This window comes from Oncorhynchus mykiss, chromosome 13 (assembly GCF_057628025.1).
Source record: "Oncorhynchus mykiss isolate SJ-2025 chromosome 13, ASM5762802v1, whole genome shotgun sequence".
Taxonomy (NCBI): Eukaryota; Metazoa; Chordata; class Actinopteri; order Salmoniformes; family Salmonidae; genus Oncorhynchus; species Oncorhynchus mykiss.
In genome coordinates, this window is record NC_143034.1 from 84,938,837 (window position 1) to 84,953,870 (window position 15,034).

The 15,034-nt window shown below is 45.8% G+C and overlaps 1 protein-coding gene across 2 annotated transcripts in view; it reads right to left on the reverse strand.

Moving 5' to 3' along the window:
* llgl1 (LLGL scribble cell polarity complex component 1) overlaps positions 1-15,034 on the reverse strand; it is a 129,797-nt gene that overhangs the window by 6,597 nt on the left and 108,166 nt on the right. The window contains exons 17-20 of one of the 2 annotated variants that reach the window (XM_090197965.1): positions 10,531-10,835; positions 9,558-9,749; positions 8,404-8,476; positions 7,638-7,749 (exon numbers count right to left, since the gene is read on the reverse strand). In XM_090197965.1, the coding sequence (XP_090054091.1) occupies positions 7,638-7,749; positions 8,404-8,476; positions 9,558-9,749; positions 10,531-10,835 (682 nt within the window). Of the gene's footprint in view, positions 1-7,637; positions 7,750-8,190; positions 8,259-8,403; positions 8,477-9,557; positions 9,750-10,530; positions 10,836-15,034 lie in introns of those variants that run through there. The other variant, XM_090197966.1, reaches the window with a different exon arrangement.

Genomic DNA, 15,034 nt, shown 5'->3' on the forward strand with positions numbered 1-15,034 from the left:
CTCAGATGAATGGGGTATCCTCTGAGAACAGAGAGTTGTTATCAGACTAACACTCAGATGAATGGGGTATCCTCTGAGGACAGAGAGATATCAGACTACCACTCAGATGAATGGGGTATCCTCTGAGGACAGAGAGATATCAGACTACCACTCAGATGAATGGGGTATCCTCTGAGGACAGAGAGATATCAGACTACCACTCAGATGAATGGGGTATCCTCTGAGGACAGAGAGATATCAGACTACCACTCAGATGAATGGGGTATCCTCTGAGGACAGAGAGATTTCAGACTACCACTCAGATGAATGGGGTATCCTCTGAGGACAGAGAGATTTCAGACTACCACTCAGATGAATGGGGTATCCTCTGAGGACAGAGAGATTTCAGACTACCACTCAGATGAATGGGGTATCCTCTGAGGACAGAGAGATATCAGACTACCACTCAGATGAATGGGGTATCCTCTGAGGACAGAGAGATATCAGACTACCACTCAGATGAATGGGGTATCCTCTGAGGACAGAGAGATATCAGACTACCACTCAGATGAATGGGGTATCCTCTGAGGACAGAGAGATATCAGACTACCACTCAGATGAATGGGGTATCCTCTGAGGACAGAGAGATTTCAGACTACCACTCAGATGAATGGGGTATCCTCTGAGGACAGAGAGATTTCAGACTACCACTCAGATGAATGGGGTATCCTCTGAGGACAGAGAGATTTCAGACTACCACTCAGATGAATGGGGTATCCTCTGAGGACAGAGAGATATCAGACTACCACTCAGATGAATGGGGTATCCTCTGAGGACAGAGAGATATCAGACTACCACTCAGATGAATGGGGTATCCTCTGAGGACAGAGAGATATCAGACTACCACTCAGATGAATGGGGTATCCTCTGAGGACAGAGAGATATCTGACTACCACTCAGATGAATGGGGTATCCTCTGAGGACAGAGAGATATCTGACTACCACTCAGATGAATGGGGTATCCTCTGAGGACAGAGAGATATCAGACTACTTGAACACTATGTTTTATGAGAAACTTCTTAGATAACAGTTTGAGTGACTCTAAGGATCACCTTGAGAGAATGTTAACTCGGTTAGTGAAGATTTGAAATCTGTCTTGTTGTCAAGACGTATCCACTATGGACATCCAATATGGCGTTTCTCAGTTTCAAAATAACAAATCTCCAGGTTGTGATGGATTAACCTCAATTTGACAAAACCTTCTATGAAAAAAAACCGCACCATTTTGACTTGAAACCTTTAAATGAGGCTATAAAGAAGGGAGAACTACCTGCCTCTCTGAAACCTTTAAAGGAGGCTATAAAGAAGGGAGAACTACCTGCCTCTCTGAAACCTTTAAAGGAGGCTATAAAGAAGGGAGAACTACCTGCCTCTCTGAAACCTTTAAAGGAGGCTATAAAGAAGGGAGAACTACCTGCCTCTCTGAAACCTTTAAAGGAGGCTATAAAGAAGGGAGAACTACCTGCCTCTGAAACCTTTAAAGGAGGCTATAAAGAAGGGAGAACTACCTGCCTCTCTGAACCAAGGGTTTATTACTCTTATACCTCAACCTCACAAGGATGTCTTAACTTCTTGATGATGGGGGCAGTATTGAATAGCTTGGATGAATAAGGTGCGCAGAGTAAACTGCCTGCTACTCAGTCCCAGATGCTAATATGTGCATATTATTAGTAGTATTGGATGGAAACCCCTCTGAAGTGTCTAAAACTGTTTGAATGGTGTCTGTGAGTATAACAGAACTCATATGGCAGGCAGAAACCTGAGAAAAATCAAACCTCAGATTGCCCACTTCCTGGTTGGTAGGTTTTCAACTCTTTGCCTATCCAATATACAGTGTAAATGGGGTCATATTGCACTTCCTAAGGCTTCCACTAGATGTCAACAGTCTTTAGAACTTTGTTTGAGGCTTCTACTATGAAGGGGGGCTGAATGAGAAGGGATTGAGCCAGGTGTCTGGCAGAGTGCCACAGGCTCGTGACGCGGAGTCACGACAGAGTTAGCTCTCGTTCCATTGCTTTTCTACAGACAATGGAATTTTCCAGTTGGAACTTTATTGAAGATTTATGATAAAAACATCCTAAAGATTGATTCTATACTTAGTTTGACAAGTTTCTACAACCTGTAATATAACTTTTTTAACTTTTCGTCCGACGTTCGGCTGGACCTGCACGCGCGTTTGGATTTGTTTACCAAACGCCCTAACAAAAGAAGCTATTTGGACATAAATGATGAACTTTATCGAACAAATCAAAAATGTATTGTGGAACTGGGATTCCTGGGAGTGCATTCTGATGAAGATCATCAAAGGTAAGTGAATATTTATCATGTTATTTCTGACTAATGTTGACTACACAATATGGTGGATATCTTTTTGGCTGCTTTGTGGTCTGAACACTGTACTCAGATTATTGCATGGTTTGCTTTTTTCGTAAAGTTTTTTTTTTTTTTAAATCTGACACAGCAGTTGCATTATATATTGACACTCCACTACAAAAGTATAGCCTCAATCTTTGCAGGAAAAAGGTTAAAGTGGTGCTTGAATGATCTGATTGATGAACGTCAATCAGGGTTTATGAAAGGGCGCCATATATCTAATAATCTGAGGCTGCTGTTAGACTTGGTTGAGTATTGTGATCTCTCGGATGACTTGCCTGTCATCTTATTTTGGGGGATTTTCATTAAGCATTTGATACATACAGTAAGTCACAGTTTTATCTTTGATTGTCTTCAGCATTTGAAGTTTGGTCATTTTTGTTGTTGATGCTGTTAGAACTCGGTATAATGGAACAGCTGTATCAAACTGTCATGGAACGTCCTCAAGGTTTAACGTTTTACAAAGGAACACGACAAGGTCGTCCAATCTCACCTTTTTTTTGTTGCAAATTTTTTATTTACATTTTTTTCATCTCAAACCTTATGCTCATTAGTTCATCAAAGTCAATCTGGAGGCATTACATTCCAGAGAGATCAAGATACAACAGGTGGTAGATATCAAGATACCCCAACAGGTGGTAGAGATCAAGATACAACAGGTGGTAGATATCAAGATACCCCAACAGGTGGTAGATATTAAGATACCCCAACAGGTGGTAGATATCAAGATACCCCAACAGGTGGTAGATATCAAGATACCCCAACAGGTGGTAGATATTAAGATACCCCAACAGGTGGTAGAGATCAAGATACCCCAACAGGTGGTAGATATCAAGATACCCCAACAGGTGGTAGATATCAAGATACCCCAACAGGTGGTAGATATCAAGATACCCCAACAGGTGGTAGAGATCAAGATACCTAAACAGGTGTTAGATATCAAGATACCCCAACATGTGGTAGATATCAAGATACCCCAACAGGTGGTAGAAATTAAGATACCCCAACAGGTGGTAGATATCAAGATACCCCAACAGGTGGTAGATATTAAGATACCCCAACAGGTGGTAGATATTAAGATACCCCAACAGGTGGTAGATATTAAGATACCCCAACAGGTGGTAGATATTAAGATACCCCAACAGGTGGTAGATATCAAGATACCCCAACAGGTGGTAGATATTAAGATACCCCAACAGGTGGTAGATATCAAGATACCCCAACAGGTGGTAGATATCAAGATACCCCAACAGGTGGTAGATATTAAGATACCCCAACAGGTGGTAGATATTAAGATACCCCAACAGGTGGTAGATATTAAGATACCCCAACAGGTGGTAGATATTAAGATACCCCAACAGGTGGTAGATATCAAGATACCCCAACAGGTGGTAGATATCAAGATACCCCAACAGGTGGATGACTCCTCATTAAAATACAAAATGTGTCACAAACTAGATAAGCATTGGATATTGTGAAGCAGGAGGTGTGAGGACGGGGAGGACAGGAGGTGTGAGGACGGGGAGGACAGGAGGTGTGAGGACGGGGAGGACAGGAGGTGTGAGGACGGGGAGGACAGGAGGTGTGAGGACGGGGAGGACAGGAGGTGTGAGGACGGTGAGGACGGGAGGTGTGAGGACGGGAGGTGTGAGGACGGGGAGGACAGGAGGTGTGAGGACGGAGAGGACAGGAGATGTGAGGACGGAGAGGACAGGAGGTGTGAGGACAGGAGGTGTGAGGACGGAGAGGACAGGAGGTGTGAGGACGGGAGAGGACAGGAGGTGTGAGGACGGAGAGGACAGGAGGTGTGAGGACGGGGAGAACAGGAGGTGTGAGGACAGGAGGTGTGAGGACGGGAGGTATACAGCGTTCCTCATTGAGTTCCCTGAATTCCTATCGGACCTTGTAGTCATAGCAGATAATATTCTAATCTTCGGTGACTTTAATATTCACATGGAAAAGTCCACAGACCCACTCCAAAAGGCTTTCGGAGCCATCATCGACTCAGTGGGTTTTGTCCAACATGTCTCTGGACCCACTCACTGTCACAGTCATACTCTGGACCTAGTTTTGTCCCATGGAATAAATGTTGTGGATCTTAATGTTTTTCCTCATAATCCTGGACTATCGGACCACCATTTTATTACGTTTGCAATTGCAACAAATAATCTGCTCAGACCCCAACCAAGGAGCATCAAAAGTCGTGCTATAAATTCACAGACAACACAAAGATTCCTTGATGTCCTTCCAGACTCCCTCTGTCTACCCAAGGACTTCAGAGGACAAAAATCAGTTAACCACCTAACTGAGGAACTCAATTTAACCTTGCGCAATACCCTAGATGCAGTTGCACCCCTAAAAACTAAAAACATTTCTCATAAGAAACTAGCTCCCTGGTACACAGAAAATACCCGAGCTCTGAAGCAAGCTTCCAGAAAATTGGAACGGAAATGGCGCCACACCACCTGGAAGTCTTCCGACTAGCTTGGAAAGACAGTACCGTGCAGTACCGAAGAGCCCTTACTGCTGCTCGATCATCCTATTTTTCCAACTTATTGAGGAAAATAAGAACAATCCGAAATTCCTTTTTGATACTGTCGCAAAGCTAACTAAAAAGCAGCATTCCCCAAGAGAAGATGGCTTTCATTTCAGCAGTGATAAATTCATGAACTTCTTTGAGGAAAATATTATGATTATTAGAAAGCAAATTATGGACTCCTCTTTAAATCTGCGTATTCCTTCAAAGCTCAGTTGTCCTGAGTCTGCACAACTCTGCCAGGACCTAGGATCAAGAGAGACGCTCAAGTGTTTTAGTACTATATCTCTTGACACAATGATGAAAATAATCATGGCCTCTAAACCTTCAAGCTGCATACTGGACCCTATTCCAACTAAACTACTGAAAGAGCTGCTTCCTGTGCTTGGCCCTCCTATGTTGAACATAATAAACGGCTCTCTATCCACCGGATGTGTACCAAACTCACTAAAAGTGGCAGTAATAAAGCCTCTCTTGAAAAAGCCAAACCTTGACCCAGAAAATATAAAAAAACTAATCGGCCTATATCGAATCTTTCATTCCTCTCAAAAAAATTTGAAATGGCTGTTGCGCAGCAACTCACTGCCTTCCTGAAGACAAACAATGTATATGAAATGCTTCAGTCTGGTTTTAGACCCCATCATAGCACTGAGACGGCACTTGTGAAGGTGGTAAATGACCTTATAATGGCATCAGACTGAGGCTCTGCATCTGTCCTCGTGCTCCTAGACCTTAGTGCTGCTTTTGATACCATCGATCACCATATTATTTTGGAGCGATTGGAAACCCAAATTGGTCTACACGGACAAGTTCTGGCCTGGTTTAGATCTTATCTGTCAGAAAGATATCAGTTTGTCTCTGTGAATGGTTTGTCCTCTGACACATCAGCTGTAAATTTCGGTGTTCCTCAAGGTTCCCTTTTAGGACCACTATTGTTTTCACTATATATTTTACCTCTTGGGGATGTAATTCGAAAACATAATGTTAACTTTCACTGCTATGCGGATGACACACAGCTGTACATTTCAATGAAACATGGTGAAGCCCCAAAATTGCCCTTGCTAGAAGCATGTGTTTCAGACATAAGGAAGTGGATGGCTGCAAACTTTCTACTTTTAAACTCATCTCAAAACAGAGATGCTTGTTCTAGGTCCCAAGAAACAAAGAGATCTTCTGTTGAATCTGACAATTAATCTTAATGGTTGTACAGTCGTCTCAAATAAAACTGTGAAGGACCTCGGCGTTACTCTGGACCCTGATCTCTCTTTTGAAGAACATATCAAGACCAGTTCAAGGACAGCTTTTTTCCATCTACGTAACATTGCAAAAATCTGAAACTTTCTGTCCAAAACTGATGCAGAAAAATTAATCCATGATTTTGTCACTTCTAGGTTAGACTACTGCAATGCTCTACTTTCCGGCTACCCGGATAAAGCACTAAATAAACTCCAGTTAGTGCTAAATACGGCTGCTAGAATCCTGACTAGAACCAAAAAATTTGATCATATTACTCCAGTCATAGCCTCTCTACACTGGCTTCCTGTCAAAGCAAGGGCTGATTTCAAGGTTTTACTGCTAACCTACAAAGCATTACATGGGCTTGCTCCTACCTATCTCTCTGATTTGGTCCTGCCGTACATACCTACATGTACACTACGGTCACAAGACGCAGGCCTCCTAATTGTCCCTAGAATTTCTAAGCAAACAGCTGGAGGCAGGGCTTTCTCCTATAGAGCTCCATTTTTATGGAACGGTCTGCCTACCCATGTGAGAGATGCAGACTCTGTCTCAACCTTTAAGTCTTTACTGAAGACTCATCTCTTCAGTGGGTCATATGATTGAGTGTAGTCTGGCCCAGGAGTGGGAAGGTGAACGGAAAGGCTGAACGGAAAGGCTCTGGAGCAACGAACCGCCCTTGCTGTCTCTGCCCGGTTCCCCTCTTTCCACTGGGATTCTCTGCCTCTAACCCTATTACAGGGGCTGAGTCACTGGCTTACTGGTGCTCTCTCATGCCGTCCCTGGAGGGGGTGCGTCACCTGAGTGGGCTGAGTCACTGATGTGATCTTCCTGTCTGGGTTGGCGCCTGCCCCTTGGGTTGTGTCGTGGCGGAGATCTTTGTGGGCTATACTCGGCCTTGTCTCAGGATGGTAAGTTGGTGGTTGAAGATATCCCTCTAGTGGTGTGGGGGCTGTGCTTTGGCAAAGTGGGTGGGGTTATATCCTTCCTGTTTGGCCCTGTCCGGGGGTGTCCTCGGATGGGGCCACAGTGTCTCCTGACCCCTCCTGTCTCAGCCTCCAGTATTTATGCTGCAGTAGTTTATGTGTCGGGGGGCTAGGGTCAGTTTGTTATATCTGGAGTACTTCTCCTGTCCTATTCGGTGTCCTGTGTGAATTTAAGTGTGCTCTCTCTAATTCTCTCTTTCTTTCTCTCTCTCGGAGGACCTGAGCCCTAGGACCATGCCTCAGGACTACCTGACATGATGACTCTTTGCTGTCCCCAGTCCACCTGGCCGTGCTGCTGCTCCAGTCTCAACTGTTCTGCCTTATTATTATTGGACCATGCTGGTCATTTATGAACATTTGAACATCTTGGCCATGTTCTGTTATAATCTCCACCCGGCACAGCCAGAAGAGTGTGTGTCTCCAGAAGAGAAGAGTGTGTGTCTCCAGAGGTGTTAGTGTGTAGTGACCTGATGTGTGTCTCCAGAGGTCTCTCCAGCTCCACAGTACATAGAGGTTCTGTGATGACTTTAGCTGACAGGGAGAAACGCTGGTACTCTGATGGAGAGATCAGGTAGAACCCTACACACACAGAGAGAGAGATCAGGTAGAACCCTACACACACACACACACACAGATCAGGTAGAACCCTACACACACAGAGAGAGAGATCAGGTAGAACCCTACACACACAGAGAGAGAGATCAGGTAGAACCCTACACACACAGAGAGAGAGATCAGGTAGAACCCTACACACACAGAGAGAGAGATCAGGTAGAACCCTACACACAGAGAGAGAGAGATCAGGTAGAACCCTACACACAGAGAGAGAGAGAGATCAGGTAGAACCCTACACACACACAGAGAGAGATCAGGTAGAACCCTACACACACACACACACAGATCAGGTAGAACCCTACACACACACACACAGAGAGATCAGGTAGAACCCTACACACACAGAGAAAGAGATCAGGTAGAACCCTACACACAGAGAGAGAGAGATCAGGTAGAACCCTACACACACAGAGAGAGAGATCAGGTAGAACCCTGCACACACACACACACACACACAGAGATCAGGTAGAACCCTACACACACACAGAGAGAGATCACGTAGAACCCTACACACACACAGAGATCACGTAGAACCCTACACACACAGAGAGATCACGTAGAACCCTACGCACACACGGAAACATGCATATCAACAATATTGTGTGTGCGTGTTCTCACCCTGCCCGTTCCTTGTGAAGACACAGGAAGCGATGCCACTGATGTCCTCTTTACGGATACAGTCATAACGTACCTACAGACAGAGACAGAGGTTAACACACACACACTGCAACACACACACACACTGCAACACACACACACTGCAAAACACACAAACACACACTGCAAAACACACACACACACTGCAACACACACACACACTGCAACACACACACACACACACACTGCAACACACACACACACACACACACACTGCAACACACACACACACACACACACTGCAACACACACACACACACTACAACACACACACACACTACGTTAAACAGGTACACCCACCCCCCCCCCCTACCTGTGGCCGTAGGGCAGGTACGTTAAACAGGTACACCCCCCCCCCCACCTGTGGCCGTAGGGCAGGTACGTTAAACAGGTACACCCCCCCGCCCCCCTACCTGTGGCCGTAGGGCAGGTACGTTAAACAGGTACCACCCCCCCCCCCCCCCCCCCACCTGTGGCCGTAGGGCAGGTACGTTAAACAGGTACACCACCCCCACCCTCCCTGTGGCCGTAGGGCAGGTACGTTAAACAGGTACACCCCCCCCCCCCCCCCCTACCTGTGGCCGTAGGGCAGGTACGTTAAACAGGTACCACCCCCCCCCCCCCCCACCTGTGGCCGTAGGGCAGGTACGTTAAACAGGTACACCCCCCCCCCCTCCCTGTGGCCGTAGGGCAGGTACGTTAAACAGGTACACCCCCCCCCCCCTACCTGTGGCCGTAGGGCAGGTACGTTAAACAGGTACACCCCCCCCCCCTACCTGTGGCCGTAGTGCAGGTACGTTAAACAGGTACACCCCCCCTACCTGTGGCCGTAGTGCAGGTACGTTAAACAAGTACACCCCCCCCCCCTACCTGTGGCCGTAGGGCAGGTACGTTAAACAGGTACACCCCCCCCCCTACCTGTGGCCGTAGGGCAGGTACGTTAAACAGGTACACCCCCCCCCCCCTACCTGTGGCCGTAGGGCAGGTACGTTAAACAGGTACACCCCCCCCCCCCCACCTGTGGCCGTAGGGCAGGTACGTTAAACAGGTACACCCCCCCCCCCAACCTGTGGCCGTAGGGCAGGTACGTTAAACAGGTACACCCCCCCCCCTACCTGTGGCCGTAGGGCAGGTACGTTAAACAAGTGCAGGTCTCCAAGGTTGGTCAGACAGACCAGACTGGTCTCACTGTAGTCCTCCTGGGCCGTGGAACACACAGTCACCATGGCAACCCTCCGCACACGACAACCCTCATGAGCCGTCAGCTTGAACTTGGTCTTCGCACCGACCTTAGGAAGACTGAACACCTGTCAACACAATACACCTGTCAACACAATACACCTGTCAACACAATACACATGTCAACCCATTACACCTGTCAACCCATTACACCTGTCAACACATTATACCTGTCAACACATTATACCTGTCAACACATTATACCTGTCAACACATTATACCTGTCAACACATTATACCTGTCGACACATTATACCTGTCAACACATTATATCAACACATTATACCTGTCAACACATTATACCTGTCAACACATTATACATGTCAACACATTATACCTGTCAACACATTATACCTGTCAACACATTATACCTGTCAACACATTATACCTGTCAACACATTATACCTGTCAACACATTATATCAACACATTATACCTGTCAACACAATACACCTGTCAACACAATACACCTGTCAACACAATAACCTGTCAACACATTATACCTGTCAACACATTATACCTGTCAACACATTATATCAACACATTATACCTGTCAACACAATACACCTGTCAACACAATACACCTGTCAACACAATAACCTGTCAACACATTATACCTGTCAACACATTATACCTGTCAACACATTATATCAACACATTATACCTGTCAACACATTATACCTGTCAACACATTATATCAACACATTATACCTGTCAACACATTATACCTGTCAACACATTATACCTGTCAACACATTATACCTGTCAACACAATAACCTGTCAACACTGACCTTAGAGAGACTGAATACCTGACTGACAGGTAATTCCCAACAGGTGTGTGTGTGTGTACCTTGAGTTGTTCCTCTGAAGCGATGAGGACAGAGTGTGGGTTAGTCATGTCTGGAGCAGTAGCCAGGTCCAGAGAGGCTTGGTAAGGTTCTGGTAACGGTTTCCCCCGTCCGTCCAGCACGCAGACGGACACGACCGGAGCCCTGTGCATCAGCTGGATCTCTTTCCCCAACACGGCCTCCACACAGCCGCTCCCCTCACCCCCCGGCCGCCCACGGCCCGACCCCACACCCGGGACCTCCAACGCGTAAGCATACACACTCCCTGAGTTTGTCCCCGCCCACAGCGTCGGGCCGTGGTGTGTACCTGGGGGAGACAGAGATATACACGTTAATATAGATACACACACATTAAATAAGCATACACACTCCCTGAGTTTGTCCCCGCCCACAGCGTCGGGCCGTGGTGTGTACCTGGGGGAGATATACACGTTAATATAGATACACACACAAACAGAGATATACATGTTAACATAGATATACACACATTAAACAGAGATATACATGTTACCATAGATACATATTAAACAGAGAGATACACATTAACATAGATACACACACATTAAACAGATATATACACATTAAACAGAGATATACAAATTAAACGGAGATATACATGCTAACATAGATACACACATTAATAAACAAAGATATACAGTTGAAGTCGGAAGTTTACATACACCTTAGCCAAATACATTTAAACTCAGTTTTTCACAATTCCTGACATTTAATCCTAGTAAAAATGCCCTGTTTTAGGTTAGTTAGGATCACCACTTTATTTTAAGAATGTGAAATGTCAGAATAATCGTAGAGAGAATGATTTATTTCAGCTTTTATTTCTTTCATCACATTCCCAGTGGGTCAGAAGTTTACATTCACTCAATTAGTATTTGGTAGCATTGCCTTTAAATTGTTTAACTTGGGTCAAACATTTCGGGTAGCCTTCCACAAACATCCCACAATAAATTTGGTGAATTTTGGCCCATTCCTCCTGACAGAGCTGGTGTAACTGAGTCAGGTTTGTAGGCCTCCTTGCTGGCACACGCTTTTTCAGGTCTGCCCACAAATGTTCTATAGGATTGAGGTCAGGGTTTTGTGATGGCCACTCCAATACCTTGACTTTGTTGTCCTTAAGCCATTTTGCCACAACTTTGGAAGTATGCTTGGGGGTCATTGTCCATTTGGAAGACCCATTTGCGACTAAACTTTAACTTCCTGACTGATGTTGGGGAAAATATTAAAAACAAATACTACTCAGATACCGGAGCTTGTGGATAAGAATTTTATTGCTGAGGACAACAAATGCCGAGCACCTCCATGGAAGAACTGCCTCATTCTTAGCGCTTGGCTTTTATACAGTTTCACCTTTACAGAATGATGTCATCACCCCATTTGCTTTGTTACATAGTTTCCATTCTGTTATTGGCTCAGATATTGGGGCATAGATTCTATTGGTGGCGTGACAAGCATACCCCTTAGCTAATGTTCCTGTCCAAAGGTCTTTACAAGTTCAGACCTACAATATCAATGTATGGTTAACGTGTGCGCGTGTCAAGTAGCCTTCACAAGATCAGATATGGCCCAGACCTGTCACGTCTTGTCAGTTAACCTTGCCTCATCTACACAGATTCTGCTTACGTTCTGTTTTTTACGTGTCCAAATGGTCAATTCGATGTTGATCTAGCTTTGTACACTCACATGGGCTCAGCCTTCATTCTGCTAACACATGTCTAGTAGTTGACTCGATGTTGATCTAGCTTTGTACACTCACATGGGCTCAGCCTTCATTCTGTTTATTCTTTCTACTTCAAAGAGAGGTTACTGAAAATCACCAGATGACTGGAAAATCTCCAACACTGACGTCTTGAGATGTTGTTTCAATATATCCATGTAATTTTCCTTCCTCATGATGCCATCTATTTTGTGAAGTGCACCAGTCCCTCCTGCAGAAAAGCACCCCTACAACATGATGCTGCCTCCAGGGTGGCCCAGGGCTTAAGGGCGCTGTACTGCAGCGCCAGCTGTGCCACCAGAGACTCTGGGTTCGCGCCCAGGCTCTGTCGTAACCGGGAGGTCCGTGGGGTGACGTACAATTGGCCTAGCGTCGTCCGGGTTAGGGAGGGTTTGACCGGTAGGGAAATCCTTGTCTCATCGGGCACCAGCGACTCCTGTGGCGGGCCAGGCGCAGTGCGCCATGTCGCCATGTGCACAGTGTTTCCTCCGACACATTGGTGCGGCTGGCTTCCGGGTTGGATGGCGCTGTGTTAAGAAGCAGTGCGGCTTGGTTGGGTTGTGTATCGGAGGACACGTCTTTCAACCTTCGTCTCTCCCGAGCCCATACGGGAGTTGTAGCGATGAGACAAGATAGTAGCTACTAAACAAAACAAAAAAAAATTGAAATTGGAGAAAACGGGGCAATAAATGTTTTTAAACGAAATTAGGAAGAAGGGTAAAATTCAAAAATAAAAACACGTGCTTCACGGTTGGGATGGTGTTCTTCAGCTTGCAGGCCTCCCCCTTTTTCCTTCACGGTTGGGATGGTGTTCTTCAGCTTGCAGGCCTCCCCCTTTTTCCTTCACGGTTGGGATGGTGGTCTTCAGCTTGCAGGCCTCCCCCTTTTTCCTTCACGGTTGGGATGGTGGTCTTCAGCTTGCAAGCCTCCCCCTTTTTCCTTCACAGTTGGGATGGTGTTCTTCAGCTTGCAGGCCTCCCCCTTTTTCCTTCACGGTTGGGATGGTGTTCTTCAGCTTGCAGGCCTCCCCCTTTTTCCTTCACGGTTGGGATGGTGTTCTTCAGCTTGCAAGCCTCCCCCTTTTTCCTTCACAGTTGGGATGGTGTTCTTCAGCTTGCAGGCCTCCCCCTTTTTCCTTCACGGTTGGGATGGTGGTCTTCAGCTTGCAGGCCTCCCCCTTTTTCCTTCACGGTTGGGATGGTGGTCTTCAGCTTGCAAGCCTCCCCCTTTTTCCTTCACAGTTGGGATGGTGTTCTTCAGCTTGCAGGCCTCCCCCTTTTTCCTTCACGGTTGGGATGGTGTTCTTCAGCTTGCAGGCCTCCCCCTTTTTCCTTCACGGTTGGGATGGTGTTCTTCAGCTTGCAAGCCTCCCCCTTTTTCCTTCACGGTTGGGATGGTGTTCTTCAGCTTGCAAGCCTCCCCCTTTTTCCTTCACGGTTGGGATGGTGTCTTCGGCTTGCAGGCCTCCCCCTTTTTCCTTCACGGTTGGGATGGTGTTCTTCAGCTTGCAAGCCTCCCCCTTTTTCCTTCACGGTTGGGATGGTGTTCTTCGGCTTGCAAGCCTCCCCCTTTTTCCTTCAAACATAACGATGGTCCTTATGGCCAAACAGTTTTAATTTTGTTTCATCAGACCAGAGGACATTTCTCCAAAAAGTATGATCTTTGTCCCCATCATGTGCAGTTGCAAACCGTAGTCTGGCTTTTTTTAAAGCTGGTTTTGGAGCAGCGGCTTCTGCCTTGCTGAGCGGCCTTTCAGGTTATGTCGATATAGGACTCGTTTTACTGTGGATATAGATACTTTTGTACCTGTTTCCTCCAGCATCTTCACAAGGTCCTTTGCTGTTGTTCTGGGATTGATTTTCACTTTTCGCACCAAAGTACATTCAACTCTAGGAGACAGAACGCATCTCCTTCCTGAGCGGTATGACGGCTGAGTGGTCCCGTGGAAATTGTTTGGAAATTGCTCCCAAGGATGGACCAGACTTGTGGAGGCAACAATTTTCTTTCAGAGGTCTTGGCTGATTCATTTTGATTTCCCCATGATGTCAAGCAAAGAGGCACTGAGTTTGAAGGTAGGCATTGAAATACATCCACAGGTACACCTCCAATTGACTCAAATGATGTCAATTAGCCTATCAGAAGCTTCTAAAGCCATTACATCATTTTCTGGAGCTGTTTAAAGGCACAGTCAACTTAGTGTATGTAAACTTTTGACCCACTGGAATTGTGACACAGTGAATAATAAGTGAAATAATCTGTCTGTAAACAATTGTTGGAAAAATGACTTATGTCAAGCACAAAGTAGATGTCCTAACCGACTTGCCGAAACTATAGGTTGTTAACAAGAAATTTGTGGAGTGGTTGAAAAAGTAGTTTTAATGAATCCAACCCAAGTGTATGTAAACTTCTGACAACTGTATCAGACAGAATCATATCATACCGTCTCTGAGGTACGTATCAGACAGAATCATACCGTCTCTGAGGTACGTATCAGACAGAATCATATCATACCGTCTCTGAGGTACGTATCAGACAGAATCATATCATACCGTCTCTGAGGTACGTATCAGACAGAATCATATCATACCGTCTCTGAGGTACGTATCAGACAGAATCATATCATACCGTCTCTGAGGTACGTATCAGACAGAATCAAACCCTCTCTAAGGTACGTATCAGACAGAATCATACCGTCTCTGAGGTACGTATCAGACAGAATCATACCGTCTCTGAGGTACGTATCAGACAGAATCATATCATACCGTCTCTGAGGT